The sequence below is a fragment of the Anastrepha ludens genome, chromosome 4 (assembly GCF_028408465.1).
Source record: "Anastrepha ludens isolate Willacy chromosome 4, idAnaLude1.1, whole genome shotgun sequence".
Classification (NCBI taxonomy): domain Eukaryota; kingdom Metazoa; phylum Arthropoda; class Insecta; order Diptera; family Tephritidae; genus Anastrepha; species Anastrepha ludens.
Window position 1 is genome coordinate 8,826,180 of NC_071500.1, and position 19,532 is coordinate 8,845,711.

Sequence of the window (19,532 nt, forward strand, 5' to 3'; positions counted from 1 at the left end):
AAAGTTCGTTATCATCTCACGATAGCGAACACTATTCACAGTAACTGCCTGACCGGATTTTGGAAACAATACGGCCCAATGATGCCGTCGGCCCATAAACCGCACCAAACAGTCACTCTTTGTAGGTGCATTGGTTTTTCGGCAATCACTCTTGGATTATCAGTCGCCCAAATGCGGCAATTCTGCTTATTGACGAATCCACTGAGGTGAAAATGTGCCTCATCACTGAAGATGATTTTCTTCGATCATTCACTGTTGCCATTTCCTGCCACCATTCTGACCATTGACGACGCTTGAAATGGTCAAGAGGCTTTAGTTCTTGAGTCAATTGCACCTTGTAAGCGTGCAAAGTCTTTATGCATAATGTTTGTCAACGAGGAGCGTGAGAGGTGCAATTGTTGAGCACGACGACGAGTTGAGGTGGACGGCTCTTCAACCACACTCTCGCGAACAGCAGCAATATTTTCGGCAGTACGAGCTGTACGAGCATGCACTGATGTTTTCAGATTTCCTACAGACCCGGTTTTCTCAAACTTTTGCACAATTTATCCGATTGTGCGCACATTTGGACGATTAAATTGACCGAAAAAATCACGAATTGCACGATATGCATTGTGATTTGAACGCCCGTTTTCATAATAAGCCTGAATAACTTTAACGCGTTGCTCGATTGTGTATCTCTCCAGGGTTCAAAATTGAGTTAGTCTGAAATTGAAAAATGTCAAATGAAATGCAAAACAAAACTTGACGTTTAGATGTGGTTCACATTCAACATCGACCCTTGAAATGTAACCACCCTTTATAAAAACCTAAATAAAGTGGAAAATATTTTTTAAATAAATAAAATAAATGAATGAAAAAAATTAATAATGAAATCAAGTAACATAAAATAAAAAAAAAAATAAAAAAAAAAAAAAATAGAATAAAACTAAACAAATTTGAATTAAATTTAGTATAACAAAATAAATTCAAAAATGAAATAAAATAAGTGAACCCAAATTAAAAAAGCAAATTACGTAAAATTTCTCTAATTTAATTTCTCTAAATTAATATAAAGAAATATCGAATGGCGATGCAAAAAGAAATGAAACAAAATTAAATTTTATTAATCAAATTAAGTTAAATAAAATGAAAAAATTAATAAAGGAATGACTTATTTGCAGTAAAATAAAATTAAAAAAAAATGTATTATCTGCAGTGAAATAAAATTAAAAAAACAAATGTATTTATCTGCAGTAAAATCAAATAAAATGACGTGCAACAATTCAACTAGTTTACAAAAATATTAAACAACACACTCGAAATCCAAGAGTTGAAAGTTTTTCTTATCACAGTTTCAGTTTCGTGGCATCTTTTACCGAAATTTTAAAACAGATTTTTTTCCACTGATTTCTGGCACCGCCGCTACCAAATGCAATTCGTGCGCCCAGAAAATCGACTTAGTGCTTTGAGTTATTAAGAAGAAAACCAAAACAAATGGTTATAAATATATATACATACATATATACATGAGCATATGTATGTGTGCAGATGGCTTTAAAATATAAATAAACACACCGACTGCGTGACTATCGCTCGCCGTTGGCAAATAGCCTCTTCGTCAGATACACTTTGTAAGCGCTTAACGTTGTGTAAAACGATAAGAAATAGAATTCTTGCATAAAACATATGCCCACACATACATACATATGTATGTAGAAGTGAGTGTGTGTATGTGCTAAAGTGTATTAATGTAAATAAAACGTGATTTGCTGGTGAATGCAAAAGCATTGTTTAAATGCACTAAAGTTATGCGCACGTGTGTATTTGTGTGTGTGTGCCTACAAGTATAACTTCGGAAAAGTGTCACTCCAAACGAGCCAGATACGCTTATCGTGCAACGCGACATTGCACCAGCGCTGCAACGCCGTCGTAATCCCAATCACATTACCACCAACGATACTTTGAATTGTAGATTTTTTAGTGGAAATAAATAATTACCGCTACAACAATTTTCAACTATGCTTGCGATTAAGGAGTGTCTGATACGCGAAGGTGTTTTGAATTTGACGTCAACTGCCAATCATAGCAATAGCACCAGTCTTACATCCAAGCAAGGGAATGGTGCTGCTGATGGTGATGGTGATGATGGTGGGGATGGTGGCATTGAAAACACAGCTGTCGGAGGCAGTGGTGCTGGTGCTAACAACACCGCTACTTATCGCAATCGCAACTACAACGACAGTGTTGTCGGCAACAATTTGCGCGCCATTAGCACGAATTATACTCGGAATAGCGATAATCGTAATAATCGCAATTATGATATGGCATCATCGTTGGCACTCGACTTCCAGTCGGTCAGGTTGACAGATCAAAGTTAGTATACTCGTACATATAAACGAAGAAATATAGTATATTTTTATACATTTACATACCCATATATATGTACATATATATCATACATACATACATACATACATACATACATACATTCATACCTCCATACATACCCACATATACAGCATGTAACGTTGTTTAATTTTATTTTACTATTCATTCATTAGTCATTTATTCATTTCTAAAAGGCCTTTTGTTGTTCGCTCGCTTTGTTCTGAGTCTTTGACTAATTTTGGATGCCGGCTGCGCTGTTTTAATTTGTATTATATGGCAAATATTCACTGCTGAGAATAGTAAAATCCTGTCTGATGATTTAAGGGAGGGTTCAGGCAGGTATCCTATTTTCGATTGGGGTTCAGAATGATATCGGGTAGCACGATTTCACAGGGACTACTGGTATTTCATAGCCAATTTTGTACTTTTTTCCCTGAAAAGGAATAATGTGATATACGAGGACTTACAGGTAAGTGGCTTTAGTAATAAATAAATCATACTTGGTTTTATTTATTTTTTTTTTACCCAATGCATTTGCTTCAGCGGTGTTGAAATTTGTATATGGCTTCGGAAAATTTTTTTTTTACATTTTATATCCGCTCCAACTATCTTTTATAGGACTTTTGAAAGAAAAAAAAATTAAAAAATGTTAATATATTTTTTTCTAATTTTTCTAAAAAAATTTTTTTAGAAATTTTTTATGTTTTTACTTTTTTTTTTTAATTCTTCAATGTGCCATAGTTTTCTATTTTCTAAAAAAAAACATTCTAGAATTTTAATAAATATTTTTTCTAATTTTTCTATTTTTCTAAATTTTTTTTTTTACTTTGTTTTTGAATAGTTTTCTATTTCTTAAAAAAAAATTTTTTTTTAATTTTAATAAATTTTTTTTTTCTAATTTTTCTATTTTTTTTAAAAAATGTTTTCAGAATTTTATTCTTTTATTTTTTTTTTTTGAATTCTTCAAAATATGCCGCAATTTTCTATTTATCGCTTACTACGGAGATAATCTTACCACAGTGATAATCGCAGGTAGTCAAATTTCGGAAAAATGTATAGCTAAATTTGAGAAACACGTACGGAAAATTTACCAAACTCGCATTGACTGAGCACGCATATCAAGAATTCGATCAAATTATTGTGACTTAGTGCTCTGTTCTGGTTCTTTATATTTAGCATAAAAAAAATTGTATGAGACATTTTATGCGAAATTTTTAATAGAAGCTTTAGTAACAAATTTTATGAGAAATTTTAGTAGAAATTTTAGAAAGAAATTTTATGAGAAATTTTAGTAACAAATTTTATGAGAAATTTTAGAAAAAAATTTTATGCGAAATTTTAGTAGAAATTTTAGAAAGAAATTTTATGAGGAATTTTAGTAACAAATTTTATCAGATATTTTAGTAACAAATTTTAATAGAAATTTTAGAAACAGATTTTATGAAAAGTTTTAGTAGAAATTTTAGAAACAGATTTTATTAAAAATTTTAGTGGAAATTTTAGAAATAAATTGTATGAGAAATTTTAGTAACAAATTTTATGAGAAATTTAAGTAACTTTCATGAGAAATTTTAGTAGACATTTTTTGAGACAAATTTTATGAAAAATTTTTTATGAGAAATTTTTTATAGAGATTTTAGTAACAAATTTTATGAGAAATTTTAGTAACAAATTTCATGAGAAATTTTAGAAACAGATTTTATGAAAAGTTTTAGTAGAAATTTTAGAAAGAAATTTTAGAAACAGATTTTATTAAAAATTTTAGTGGAAATTTTAGAAATAAATTGTATGAGAAATTTTAGTAACAAATTTTATGAGAAATTTAAGTAACTTTCATGAGAAATTTTAGTAGACTTTTTTTGAGACAAATTTTATGAAAAATTTTTTATGAGAAATTTTTTATAGACACTTTAGTAACAAATTTTATGAGAAATTTTCGTAACAAATTTTATGAGAAATTTTAGTAACAAATTTTAGAATGAAATTTTATGAGAAATTTTAATAACAAATTTTATGAGAAATTTTAATAGAGTAATGGGAGATTTTTAAAGATTTTAACTTTCTATTCTACTTAAATGGGTATTTTTGACCCTATCCTAAAACAACTATATGAATGAACGTTAAAAAAGGCAATTGAAGTGTAAAAATATTCCACGAAAATTTTAGGTGGAAAATTTTACATTGGGTCGCGGGTTAAGAGAAACGCATAAGAAATTTTAGTTTGGAGCGATTTGTACGAAACGCAATATTTAGAACTTCTGTGCTGCACAGGCTGAATTTAAAATGAATTCAAAGTAATTTTACTCAATAAATAAATTTTTGTTTCCCACAAGAAATTTTTTTTTTTTTTAAATTACGTCCGACAGAAGAGTTTAAGCATAAAAGATCGGCTTAAGAAATCTCTGTTTTATTTTAATTTTCTAAACAAAATTTTCTTTTTCGTTTTTTCAAATAAATTTTTTTAATATTTTTCCGAAATATTTTGGCGGAAGTCTTAAAATGTAATCTGCAAATAGTATTTTCCATGCGTAATTCCAATGGACAAACCACAACTGTTTTTGGTAGATCACCCTAATGTAGATATGTATGCATGTATGTATGTATGTAATTGTTTTACTGTGAGAATGTTTTATTTTTAACAGGATGAAGTAAGTGTTGGCATCCATATACTCGCACACACATACATACATACCCACATGCACGCATGCTATTCCCTCGCACTATAGATTCCATATCTCCACAGGTTGTTAACTTCATGACGAACGTGCGTTCTACTGCGCTCGCTCTTCGCTCGACTACTTTTTAATAACCCAGCTGTCAGTCATTCTAGTTTTCTAGTTTATTGCTCTCTGGTTAGAGATCTTAAATGTTTGATATTAGCAAATATGGTTTATGTGTGTGGATGAATGAGTTCACATGCATATGCACGCTCGCCTGTGCACACATACACTAGTGCTCATATAATTAATCCACTATCTTTTTTTGATATTCGCAATATTTTTCATGCTATTTTTTATAGAAAAAAAAAAACATCGTATAACAAAACCCTTATAAGTCAAAGTTGCTAACTTTGCACAATGTTCAGAAAAAATTAACGAATTTCAAAAAAATTGTCATCTGTTTTGAACTTTTTAATCAGAATCTTTATAAAATTTCTGGACATGCCGTTTGAATTTTACTACAATAAAGTGTAAGTTTGAAGTCGGTTAAAAATCGCTTTGATTTTTGAGCATTTTATTTACATACGATGTTGAACACATGTTGTTGTCGTTGTTACTGTTGTTGTTGTAGCAGCATAAACACTTCCTTTACATTCACGGATGTTATGGCCTCTGGTGGCGATCCAGCATGCTTGTCCAGCAGGCTTATATGTGTGCGTGTCGGGTGACACTCGTACTTGCTTCGTGTCACACATACTTGTTGTCGGCTTTTGCTTGATGAAAATCAAAAATTTTAGATATTAGCGTCAAGCACCCGACACGCACACATATAAGCCTGCTGGACAGCATGCTGGAGCGTCACCAGAGGCCATTAGATTACTCGGTTTGCCAAATAACTGCGCAGAACAACAAAATGTTTAGGGGAACTTCGGCTGTCATGTCACGAGGCTGATTCGCCAACCGAATTCCTCACGATCACTTCACATGTATTTACACATTTACGCGTTCAATCAATCGTTTTCAGATCGCAACGAAGCAGCATGAGTAAAGACTGTGTTGATTTTTGTTTTCATATACCACTAACACATTCTTACTTTTTTCATAAACAAACCGTTTCATTACCCCGACTATGTCAGGCAATTCGCCGATTCTGTGAAATTCGCTGAGAGAGAGAGTCCATTTTGTACACACCATTAAACATCTTTTTCCCATGCCATAAATGTGTAAGGAATGATGCTTGAGCGACTCTCCTTCGTCGCATATATGCATGTGCATCTGTTACGTTCCGCTAACGTAGAACCGACTCTCGTGGGCACAACTTGCATTCCGGTATTTTATATGGGAGGAGATTAGCAACAAAAAATCTTGTCAAAATTCAATGCTATTTTTGAGCGATAAAGTGACTTTATTATGTGAGCAGAAGTTTATGAGCATACTTATATCTGAACTGTGGTTTGGGATTTCGTCTTTCGCAATAGTAGATCATACACATACACACATATGCCGCACAATCATAGACTGGATATTTAATATTAACTATATTTTAGTTGTAGTTTCCTCGGAGTCTAATTTGTAGCCAGTAATATAATAATAGATTTTCAGGTTCGCATGTTTTTATATTCATAATTATTGTGACATACATACATATATACTAATTTATATGAGATCATCGCACCTATTGACTGTTGTTATCTTTACTCATTTATTTTGCACTTATTTCGTAGATTTTCTATTGCATTGGCGCTTTTAAGTTTTAACATCGGCTATTTTTTCAGCCGCTTGAGTACTATCGATATTGATAACTATGGTTTGACAACTGAGCATGACAAACATTGTTGACATTTCTGTTCAGAAAGGCTCGCAAGGCATCATGAATCGTTTACCATCAGAACAACGTTACCAAATTTTTAGGTTAGGTGGTGATGGTTGCCCAGAGAGTGGGCCTACTTGGACGAAAGAAGTTTGGTTCATCCTTTGTGACACCATTGCAAGAGGGGGAAAAGAGGTGAAGGAAAAGGACGATATGTCGAAAGGGGAAGGGGTGGGGAGGGTTGAGTGTTTGTGGACTATGAACGGTGACTAGTCTGCGGTTGTGTAAGCCTCTTTATGGTGCTGATGAAGCTCATCAAATTTTTGTTACCAAGACCTGTTATATCAGCAGGCGCAGAAAAGAAGTGAGAACCAAGATGCTTAAATCTAAGTCCCGCGAAAGCTGGGCAACTAAGGAGCAAGTGCTGAGATGATTCCAGCTCATACTCTATACAGCTGACGCAAAAATGACTCGCAGTAATTCCGAGTCTCACGGCATGTGTACCTGTACTCCGCGGGCAGTGCCCCCGTGAGGATGCCCTGCAGAATATCCCTCGAACGCCTCCTATCCAAACGTGGCCAGAAGGACTTCGCGACCTTACTCGTTCGTGTACTCACCCAGCGCTCGCTGAGTTGTTGCAAAGCCCATCCTTTCAAGAGTAGAGCGCAGATTGTCAAGGGGATCCCGATCCTCTCCTTTCGCGGGCACACCGCCTCACAGGTCCCTTGTTTGACCAGCTCGTTGGCTTCGCAGTTTCCAGCAATGTCACTGTGACCAGGTATTCAAATTATCTTCATATCGAAGAATTCTGATGCAATCGAGAGAGAGAGACCAGGCATTCCCTGACCAGTTTCGAATGCACCATAATAGAGCCTAGGGCCTTAATTGCCGCTTGGCTATCGGAGTAAATATTTACATACCTTCTTAACAGTTATTACGCAAGTAAGTAGCCAGTCAGCTGCTTCTTTAATTGCGGCCACCTCTGCTTGGAACACACTGCAGTGATCCGCTAACCTGAGTTTGAGTTTAATGGGGAGCTCTTTGCAGAAAACTCCTCCTCCAACCCTACCGTCCAACTTCGAGCCATCCGTGAACAGGTTAACCAGGCTCTGTTGCCCCCGGTCTACTCCTCCCTTGATGGAATATGGGTGGAGAAAGTTCCGCTTGGACTAAGCGAGGGCACACACTGATCCGTCGACGAAGGGATGAACCCAAGCCCCTCAATCTAATTGTGGTACGTGCAGCGGCAATTCTGCCTGCGATGTCTATAGGTAACACATTTAACATTACATTACGCGCTAGAGTAGGAGTAGTTTGAAGCGCCGCGCTGATTCCAATGAGTGCAGACCTTTGAACTCTCTCTAGCTTTTTAACTGTTGTCGTCCTCTCCAGTGAGTTCCACCAGACAACGACTCCATATAACAATACTGGCTTTATTATGGTATTATAGAGCCAAAGTGCAACTCTAGGCGAGAGGCCCTATCTTTTGTCAATTGCGCTCTTGCGTCCATACAAGGCGATTGTTGCCTTCCTTACTCTCTCCTGAATGTTGGGCTTCCACGTTAGCTTACTGTCAAGTATTAGACCTAGGTACTTCATTTTGTCAGAAAGCATCAACAGAGCGTCCCCCACCAAATTGTGGAAATTTACTTAAAAAAAAATAGATATAAATCCGCGAAGTTCATCGAGCACTTGCCATATAGCGCGCTTAACAATCACAAAATCAACTTGGTGACAAGTTTCTCTCCAGCAGTGGTCTTGTTCACTGGTCCCTCGCTCGTGTGATTTAACGTCATTGGATTACTTTGAAGTAGAAAGAAACAACTGGCCTTAAATTCAGTTGAAGCGACCCCAAAAGTTTTGTCCAAAGTAGCTTTCATAGGTTTAGAATAATTGCAGAGCTGCTAATTTTTACGATTTTGTTATTAACTGTAGAACTATTAATTTTTCAAGTCCCTGAGTGTATCCGATTACATTTTAACCACGCCGCGCTTAAAATGAGGCCGAACACTGTCGGATTTCATCAGTAGCTCTTTCTGTTCTACTGCTTAAGCCAGTCGTGGTAGGTATTCAATAGGCTGAAATTCTTAACAGGCTGAAGAAAACATTATGTTAACAATTGCGTTAAGCCTTCAGATCTCAATCGCCTACTTTCTGCCCTAAAATTCTCACCTGGCATATGAAGCAAATTATTGGCATTGCATTGGACTCGTCTCAGAGCTCTGCCTGCCAGATTTATGATTAATAAGCTTGCGAAGACTTTTATTTAAACAAAAAACAACAATAATTATATCAATAAGTTAATCAGTTATATACTCGTCATTGCTGTTTACAACCTCTTCTCGTCTCTCGACCAATTTGTTGATACCGTTCCGCCAAAAATCGCCTGGTCTGGTGCCAAAGAAGTGGTTGAACCAGTTTTTAAGGGCCTCTTTGTTATCGAAGGTTTCACCGGGAGCGGAAATAATAGTAATCGGTCAGTGCAAGGCCCGCAGAATACGGCGCATGCTGAAGGGCCTCCCATTCGAGCTCTTGGAGTGTGGGTTTGACGACTTGTGCAACATGGTGCCTGGCGTTGTCATGAAGGCGTTGTCTGGTTTGACCATCTCGATCACGTGTTTTCAGTCGAACAGCCTCATTCACGCGGTGTAGCTGGGCAATGTAGAGCTCCTTGTTAACCATGGCATTATTTTCGAGCATTTTCCATGGCAACATCCCCTCCCAGTCCCACCAAACTCAAGTCATGATCCTCTTTGGAGGAAGATCCAGCTTGACTCTCGGCTTTGGTGCATCTCCTGGAGCCATCCACTTCCTTCTTTCCTTCATATTGATGTATAGGCACCATTTCTGATCTCCCGTGACGATTCGGTACAAAAAGCGCTGTTTATGAACGCGTTTTGCTCGATGGCGTGCAAGATGCTGAGTATCAATTCGAAGACGACTTTCTTTGTTTTTTTCGTTGAGCCCATGAGGCATCCAGGCGCACAATTTTTCGGTAAATCCCATTGAATGACGGTGATTGAGAATCGTTTTATGATCGCAGTTAATTTTTTTCGCCAATTCACGACTGGTTTGGCGACCGTTTCCTTCAAAAGTGTTCTCTGACTTGAGACGTTCTTCATCGCATTCAGAAGGCTTAACGCTGCGAGACGTGTCACTGACGTCAAAATCGCCGTTTTTGAACTTTGGAAAACGTGCTGTAGACTCGCCTAAGACATCTTCTTCATACACGTCGCATATGTTCCGGGCTGCTTCGGCAGACCTCGGCTTGAACTCGAAGAAGGTGTCGAAAATGTTGATTTTTGCCTCTTGGGTATTCCATTTCTAAGCCTCAAAGCTAGTAAAAAATTAAATTACAAAACGCTATTAACTTATTCCCCAACCCAATAATTGAGTTTAAAGTGTGTAGAAAATGGGGCAAAACGTTGCTATTTTGTTTAATAAAAGCGGATTTTTCATCTCCATTTGCTAGGCCGCTAAATAAATTACAGATCCCGAAAATACGAGTTTGTTTGTTTTCAAATAATCCCGGAATCTATGTGACTTAAGGTACTTGACCACCTTGGAAAGCTAAAAAGTACAACATATTCAATAATTTTTTTTCATGTTCTGTATAATATATTAAAATAAATTTTTTTTAAATTTTTATTTAGAGCTTATATAATACAAAAAAAAATTGATTTATTAAAATTTCTTTTTTTAACATATATCCAGGAGGCGCCAAAGTCGAGGCCTGAAGAAAATCATGTCTTGTGGCGGACAGTTAATCTTAGAAATGGTAATTCTAAAACAAAAGAGAGAAACAAAATTTTCAAAAGGAAGGTTCCTTGCGTGAGAATTTACCACAAACTGACAAAAAAAAAAAATAATAAAAAAATGGCGGATGTTTGAAAAAAAGTTAAGAAAACACCCCTGTTTTTCACAATGTTATGCTTAAAAAGCAATACTTTATTAACTTTTTTTTTGCAAAATGTGGTAAATTGGCATACAAAACATCTTAACAAATAAAACAAGACCAAAATCATTAAAATCGGCTAAGCAGTTTCGGAGATAAAGTGTCCGCCATTCGAAAAAAAGTAATTTCTGGAAAAACGCGTTTAAAGTTAAAACTTGCTATTTTCTTTCAGCTGAGTCAGCAAGTAATGAGTGCAGGATGCGCCTGCACATTTTCACTGATTTCACTTTGTTAGAATTCGAATTTAAAAAAACAGTTTCAGGTGATGATTTTTAAAAGTATAAGGATTGAAAAAATGTAAAAAAAAAAAATTTAATTTTTTGAAACTTATAAGGTGGTCAAGTACCTTAAAAATTACCGGGATTGCGTTGTCTGGAAATATAAATTTCCCTCGTGTGTGCTGTGTTTCTTTGCATACGCACCGTACCGCTAATTTGTTTGTGCAACACTTAATTGCAACTGAGTGTTGGCTACGCATTGTGGCACAAACAAAAAGAAGCAGCTAAAACAGAAACGCAGTGACTACAAGCAAAAACTTCACAATGACTAACCCCACAGATTAGTGAGGGAGCTGACTAAAGGAGAGCGCCGCTTCTTTTACCTTTCGTCACAAGGCAAGTACTTGTCGAATAATGTTTGTGTGTGTGAGTGAAGTGAGCATTAAAATGTTTTATTATTAGCTCGCTTCAAACATACCTACAAACGCATTTAAATACAAATCTACTCACCTTTTTATTTTCGCCGGAAAGTGCACAACATCCCTATGTAGACACACACACATACACATGCGCAAGACTATTGGGTTGTAGAATTTTGCAGCAGACATAAATGCAATGTTTTCCTATAGGTTCTTATGTAAATATTTATTTATGTATTAATGTGAATGTATCGGCCTACTTCCACATTTTCTTCACTCGATACTTATCCGTCAATGCTATGATTGCGTATCGAATCCACTCGAAGTGCTCGTTGTGCAAGACGAGCAGCAGCAGCAGCAGCAGCAGCAGCAACAGCAGCAGTAGGACCGATTGATTTTCACATACTTACGAGTACTTACATACGTATTATGAATTCCGGTGTTTTGCAGGTGCCGTATATCCCGGACTGTCTTTTATTAATTGCGGGATGCCGAAAACTGTATACTGTCGAATTGAGAAAAAAAGAATTTAAACTTGTTTATTACAAAATTTAATTGCAAAAAACAAATTCCCAAGACACGTTTTTTATTTTACTTCTTCTTCTTAATTGGCCACAATAGACCTCAGTTTCGGCGATAATCCCTTCAATCGATTGAAATTTCTTACCGGTGAGCAAACGGTGAGATCTGTGAGAGGTTAAATTTATAGAATTCAACTGTTTATGACCACTTGAAAGGCCTGGGTTTAAGATCGTTTTTCATTTGCACCACAAAAACACGAAATTACTTACCGAACAAACCAATAGGTTTGCCATTGTTTTGATTGACTTGAGGCCTTCTCGTCACATGAAATAGTGTTTTTTGGGTGTTTTTAAAAGCGTGTAAAATGGAAACGAAAAACACCTTTTTTTTGTTTTTGTTTAGAGTATTTTATTTTCTGATCTATTGCTAACAAATAAAAAAATAATTTTTTGGTCATACAAGGTGTGTTCAAAAAGTTGTCAGCTACTAGAAAATTATGTCGCTGGTGACATGAATTCCGGTAGTTTTGATCCATTGTTAAAAAATAAAAATTTTTTTTTGGCCATACAAGGTTCGTTCAAAAAGTTGTGAGCCTTCAAAAAAGGGTCTTCACAAAAACGTGGCGACATGAATTTCGAGAGTTTTGATCCATTGTTAAAAAATAACTTTTTTTTGGCCATGCGAGGTTCGTTCAAAAAGTTGTCAGCCTTCAAAAAAGGGTCTTCCAAAAACATATGTCGCTGATGACATGAATTCCGGGAGTTTTGATGCATTGTTAAAAAATAAAATTTTTTTTTGGCCATACAAGGTTCGTTCAAAAAGTTGTAAGCCTTCAAAAAAATGTCTTCACGTGGGGAATGCACACAGATATAGCCGGTTCTACTGAATCGATTTTGATAAAATAAAATTTAAATGACGTAGAATTGATGTCGTTATAGTGTGAACTACGATCATTCGAAAAAAAAAATTTTAGTATTTTTTTCGGGCCTTTAAAGCCAAACAAAAGGGTAGAAATATGGGTTTTCATCTTTGAACGTCCGCCATTTTGTCAATTTTTTTTTTAAGTTTGTAGTTCACACGATAACGACATTCGTACTGAAGAAGAACCTTTTAGTCGTTTTGCTTTCAGACATCTGTGAGTACCGCAATTTGTGTCGCCAGCGATGTACCGTTTTTTGGAAGACCATTTTTTGAAGGCTGACAACTTTTTGATTTTTATTTTTTAACAATTTAACAAAGGATCAGACAATAAAACGCTCAAAAAATAAAACTAAAAAATCTTAAAAAACCCCATTTTTTTGATCCATTGCTTTGAAAATAACAAAAATACCGTCACTCTCAACACAATAACTCACGAACTAATAAATGGAATATCGTGAAATTTTAACAGCTGTCTCTCTAAGGTTGGTACTAACTAAAAAAAGAGTTGAATGCAATAAAAGCAGTGCCATCTACGAGTTAAGCACAGGACTTTTCAGCCCATGTGTTATGTTTTTATGCTTTCAGTTATAGAATTTTTACTCATATTAAAAAAGCTTGGTCCCAAGGTGAATCCCAGGATGAATCCGGTGATCTCGGGCTCACTTTAAAGTGATTCCGAAATACTGTAATCAAAACTTTCCGCTAAATTGGCATCCCTATTGAGTATACACCCTGCAGGAAAAATACTAGTTGTGAACTAGAATTAATTAAATGAAAATTAATTAATTTACCAGCTCAGCCAGTTCGTGTTCTATCTTGTTTTGACGTTAGCAGTGGTCATTTTGAGATAGCGATGTCCTACGAAATGCCAATTGCCCGGCCATACATAGGCATATCACCCGTTAAGATACCAGTTCATAGATGATAAAAAAAATTCTGGTCCAATATGTTCCTAAAGCAACCAGTTTTAGACCGGTTGAAATATGTAAAAAAACATCCATTCCATTCCAACGTTTTCAAATATTTCGGTTCATATTAAAAGTGTATACGGAAAACTTTTTTCTTAAAATTACCGGCCTAAACTGGCCTAAAAAGGCTGGAATTTAAAGCCTAGTAAATCGACAGAAGCGGCTCGCCTTTGCCAAAGAGTTTTCTTTTCACGGATGAGAGCAAGCTCAGCATTTTTGGCATTAAAGGGAGACAGCTTTTGTGGAAAAAACCGGGGGCCGCCCTTGTTGTCCAAAATTTGAAAGCGATTGTGAAACGTGGTGGAGGCGGAGTAATGGTTTGGGGTTGCATGCGTGCAAAATGAGTGAGAAACTTGGAGTTTATACCGGCAACTATGAATCACAAAGTGCATTTGGGCATCTTGAAAGATAATTTGAAACCAAGTGTGGATAAATTAGAATTGGGGTTCGATTATTTGTTTCAACAAGACAATGACCCCAAACGCACTGCTCTTGTTACGAAGCTTTGGTTGTTATAAAGGATGGTTAAGTTTCAAGGGCCGGTGTTGATTTTGAATAAAATACTATTTTTTTAGGAAATTATTGTCATTTCTCTTTATTATGATAATATTGCTATGGCTCAACTACGTATGGAACAAAATATCGGCCAAATGGCCACCGCGGCCTCGGCGGCACACCTCCATCCGATGGTCCAAATTTTCGATGACGCTGAGGCATAATTGAGGTTCTATGTCGTTAATGTGCCAAATTATCTCATCCTTTAGCTCTTGAATTGTTGCTGGCTTATTCACGTACATCTTTTCTTTCAAATAACCCCAAAGAAAGAAGTCCAACCGTGTCAAATCACATTATCTTGGCGGCCAATTGACATCGCCGCGACGTGAGATTATTCGGCCATCAAATTTTTCGCGCAAAAGAGCCATTGTTTCGTTTGCTGTGTGACAAGTGGCACCGTACTGTTGAAACCACATATCGTCCATATCCATATCTTCCAATTCGAGCCATAAAAAGTTCGTTATCATCTCACGATAGCGAACACTATTCACAGTAACTGCCTGGCCGGCCTCATTTTGAATAAAAATACGGCCCAATGATGCCGCCGGCCCATTAACCGCACCAAGCAGTCACTCTTTGTGGGTGCATTGGTCTTTCCCCAATCACTCTTGGACTATCATTCGCCCAAATGCGGCAATTCTGCTTATTGACGAATCCACTGAGATGAAAATGTGCCTCATCACTGAAGATGATTTTCTTCACGAAGTGCGCGATATGCATTTTGATTTGTACGCCCGTTTTCATAATAAGCCTGAATAACTTTAACGCGTTGCTCGATTGTGTACCTTTCCATGGTTCAAATTGAGTTAGTCTGAGAATGAAAAATGTGAAATGAAATGCAGAAAAAAAAATTGACGTTTAGGTGTGGTTTACATTCAACATCGGCCCTTGAAATTTAACCACCCTTTACAACGTCCCTAAACAGCTTAAAACTGCTCCACAGTCACCTGAGCATGCATGGGATTTATTGGAGTGTAGGATTCGCCAGCATACCATTACATCCAAAGAAGTGCTCAAGAATTTAATGATAGATAAGTGGAACAAAATCACATCCGAAGACGTTTACTAGAGGTTCTCCAACGTCTTACTTATTGTAAATAGTTCTAAGTGCTTGGTATTATACCTGCCTTGGCCTGTGCGCAGACTTTTACGTTCACGATCCTTGAAGTATTTTTAGTATTGTTGTTATTTTTGTATTATAACTCTGTTTTTGGTAAATAACTTTATACCGAAGTATGTGAATGAAATAAATAATAATTTAAGTTTCGAACATTTCGAATGGATTATCTTTTCGGTGAGTGAAAAGTTTGCTTTGCCTTGTACGCACACTTTTGCTGCTGCTACTTGCTTACGCATAATGATTAAGCTATTTATAAAGATTTACCTACATACTACACACCTATAACTATCGATTTAGCCAAGGTCGTACATGCGTTGTTCACTCGTACCAAAGGTATCAACCAAATTCAATAGCATTACATCATTTTTTTCATGATTTTCCATCAACTGCCGTACAAATGTGTGCCGCTGCTTTGTTACCTTCCTCTTGGCAATTTTTACTTTCAAGCCAATGTGCGTAACCAACAATAACGAACTAATATGGATTGCCATAATTTGCTTTCATACCTTGTTGCATAAATGCGTAGAAGCCACAAAAGTGCACATAATTACACACATAAAGGAATTTTGCGGTGTTCCGGCATTGAAGTGGAATCGACCATGAACCTTAAGAGTAGAATAGCGTAAATACCATTGACTAAGTATCATACATACATATGTATGTGTGTACATACTAGCGAGTGTACAGAATATTCTAATTTATATGGTAATAAATATTGCCTACTGTAATGCACTGCGTGAAAAATTATTTAATTCCAATTTAATTGGGTACTTTAAGAGCCCTCTTAAAGCCTAGAGAGGCCTAGAAATTTCAAGAAATCGATTTTTTGTTTTTTCGATTTTTCGAAAGCATAGTAACTTAAGAATATATCGTGAAATTTTCATGCGGAAATTCCCAATATTATAGCTTCTACAGCCCATTAATTAGGTAGAGAGCGGTCCGCGCGACTAACGGAATATGTTTTAAATATTCCTTTTTAAGTTTTAATAGTCTTTATTAGTCACTAAAACCAACAAACGGAATATGTTTTAAATATTCCTGTTTTTATTAATACTTTTTATTAGTCACTAAAATCAACTGCTTAAACAGAGGTGTCTACTAAAACTAAAACTTAAGAGCTAATATTACAATTGTTATGTTACAAACTTACAAACTTACTTACAGCTAGAGTAATATTTAAACTTAATAACGGAAGTTCTCTGATCTCTCTAATGATCTTACTCTTAGAAGTGAGAGAGTATGTAACTCCTCCCCCCCTTGACTTAAAAATACTCCGGGATTTTATTTGTGCCTTGGCGTTGTATTACGTTTAGTCTTTTTACTTTTCTTTATTCTAATTTTTTTTTTTTTTTTGTATTTATATATGTATGATTTCACATAGTTCTATGAATTTTTAGTATACCATATACATATATTTAAGGCAAATAGGCATGTATTACTACGCAATATATGAATATGTACAATGTACATAAATATTCACTTAGTATATAACGATTTGTGTGCAAAATAGTTAAATATGGGTTACTTTAAATAAAAATAGGAATTCAACAATTATACCAGCAGTATATTTAAGGGCAGAAAAAAAAAATTTTACTGATAAAAAAAAACATTTAAATATGTAATAAAAAAAAAAATTGATTCAAAGATTTTTCGTTTATCGGCTTGCACTTCGCTTAAACGGCCGTTTGATATTTGATTCGTGAACATTCGCTAATTTCATTTTTCTAAATTTTGGTTGTTCTTTGTGTCGAACATTTAAATAATTTTTGACAAAACCCTCACTTCTATTCTCTACATACTCCTCTCTTTTTTCATTTGCTTTGGATATTTTCTTTAATTTTTTTTGTTCAATTTTCTCCTTTACTTTATTCGTGTCCGCTTTGTTGTTGTGGACATTGTTGGGCGTATTTTCAATCGTTGAATGGAAAGTGTTGTTGTAAAGCTCTATTGCTTTACTTACTTGGTCTTTTATTGGCATCTTTTTTTCTAAATTTAAAACTCTGATTTTTTCAGTTATAGTGTTGTTAAGCCTTTCCACATCAGAATTGCCTGTATGGCTGTTTGGCTTCGATAAATGTAATTCTATATTTTCCTCTTTACAAAATTGTTTTACGTTAATAGAGTTAAATTCGTTATCGCAAACAATTTTTTTCATTTTACCAAAGGCCGAAATGTACAATCTTATTTTTTCTACAAGAGTAAGACTATTTCTGTCTTCAAGGAAAAAAGCTACAGCATGTTTTGAAAATTTATCTAGGAAAATAATAAACGAATGTTTGGAATTAACGTAGGTATCTATGTGTACTATTTCTCTTTTATCGGAAGGCGTTTCCGTGATATGAAATTTTTTCTTAATGGGATTTCGGTCATACTTTGATGCTGTGCAAATATCGCAATTATTTATTACTTTACTAATAATATTCTTTAAATTTGGGTGATACATTTTTCGCTTTAAACTTTCGTAATTAGGGATTATGCCTGAATGGCCAGATTCTTTAGTATGAAAAATGGATATTTGCTTTATAGCTTCTTCTTCAGTTTTTACATCTTTAGCCATGTATGAACATTTGACAAATTTTGCACTTTTACTGTTTTCAAATAATTCGATTAACTTTAACTGGACGGTATTGTAAACTGAATCACTGAGCTCACAATATATTCCTACTTTACCCGATAGCATGCTTCGCCTAACTATGTCGGATATAAAATCAGGGATATCACTTTCTTGAATATATATTCGCTTATTTCCGAGTATGTACTCTTTTTCGATTGATTTTTCTTTTAATAAAATAATTTGTGTTTTAAAGCGGTTCACAACCGTGTCTAATATGGGGAAGTGGTCATTATGATCTTCCTCTTGGGAATGTATGGTTGCCATGGTTGAAAAATTGTCATTTTCTTCACTAAGCATATTAATTTCGTTGGTGATGGAATTTATTCGGCTGAGAAAATCGGCAATTTTATTATCTTTTCCCTGAATATATTCGATTTTCGCGTCGTATTCTCCTAATTGGACTAGCCACCTTTGAAGACGTGGATTAATATCCTTACCTCTATACTTCACTTGTAACCACTTAAGCGGTTGATGATCCGTTTGCAGATCGAATTCTTTACCGAAAACATATGGCCTAAAATACTGAACCGCCCAAACTATACTAAGTAACTCTTTCTCGACCGTCGAATAATTTTTCTCATGATCATTGAGTGTCCTCGAGGCAAAGCACACAGGGTGGCCCTCCTGGGATAAAACAGCCCCAAGAGCAAAGTTACTTGCATCGGTAGTTACTTTAAACCTTTTGTTAAAATTGGGGTAGCGTAAAATAGGATGGTCTGTTATTAAAATTTTCAATTTCTCAAACGCTGAGACGTAATTTGGATCATTAGGATTAATTTTTCTTCCTTTCTTCAGATAATAAATCATCGGATACGCTACTTTCGCGTAATCTTTTACAAATTTACGGTAATAGCCGGTAATACCTAAGAATGACCTAATCTGTTTCTCAGTAGTTGGTAATTTAAGGTTTCGAATTACATCAATTTTGTTGCCATTAGGTTTCACTCCTTCATGAGTTAGGATATGGCCTAAATACTCTGTTTCTTTAGATAAAAAATTACATTTATTCACCTGTATCTTAAGACCGGCTTTTCTTAATGATTCAAATATTAGTTTCAAATTTGTTAAATGTTCTTCCAAAGAGGTACTAAAAATCAAAATATCGTCTAGGTAGACCACACATATTTTATTTATGTACTTTTGGAGAACTACATTCATTAACCTTTGGAAGGTTGATGGGGCGTTTTTAAGCCCAAATGGCATTCTGATGAACTCAAAATGTCCATGAGGGGTTGAAAACGCAGTCTTTTTCCTGTCTTCAGGCTTCACTACAATTTGATGGAAGCCTTTCGCAAGGTCCAATGTAGTGAAGTACATTGCTCTTCCCAATTTTTCTAATATACCGTCTATATTAGGAATTGGAAACTTATCGCCCACTGTATTTTCATTCAGCTTCCGAT

The 19,532-nt window shown here is 35.4% G+C and overlaps 1 protein-coding gene across 5 annotated transcripts in view; it reads left to right on the forward strand.

The window, feature by feature from the left end:
• Nucleotides 1-1,163: 1,163 nt before the first annotated feature.
• LOC128862571 (pneumococcal serine-rich repeat protein-like) overlaps nucleotides 1,164-19,532 on the forward strand; it is a 160,382-nt gene continuing 142,013 nt past the window's right edge. The window contains exon 1 of one of the 5 annotated variants that reach the window (XM_054101281.1): nucleotides 1,164-2,355. In XM_054101281.1, the coding sequence (XP_053957256.1) occupies nucleotides 2,001-2,355 (355 nt within the window). In that variant the 5' untranslated portion in view covers nucleotides 1,164-2,000. The remainder of the gene's footprint in view (nucleotides 2,356-19,532) is intronic. The other 4 variants (XM_054101279.1, XM_054101280.1, XM_054101282.1 and 1 more) reach the window with 4 other exon arrangements.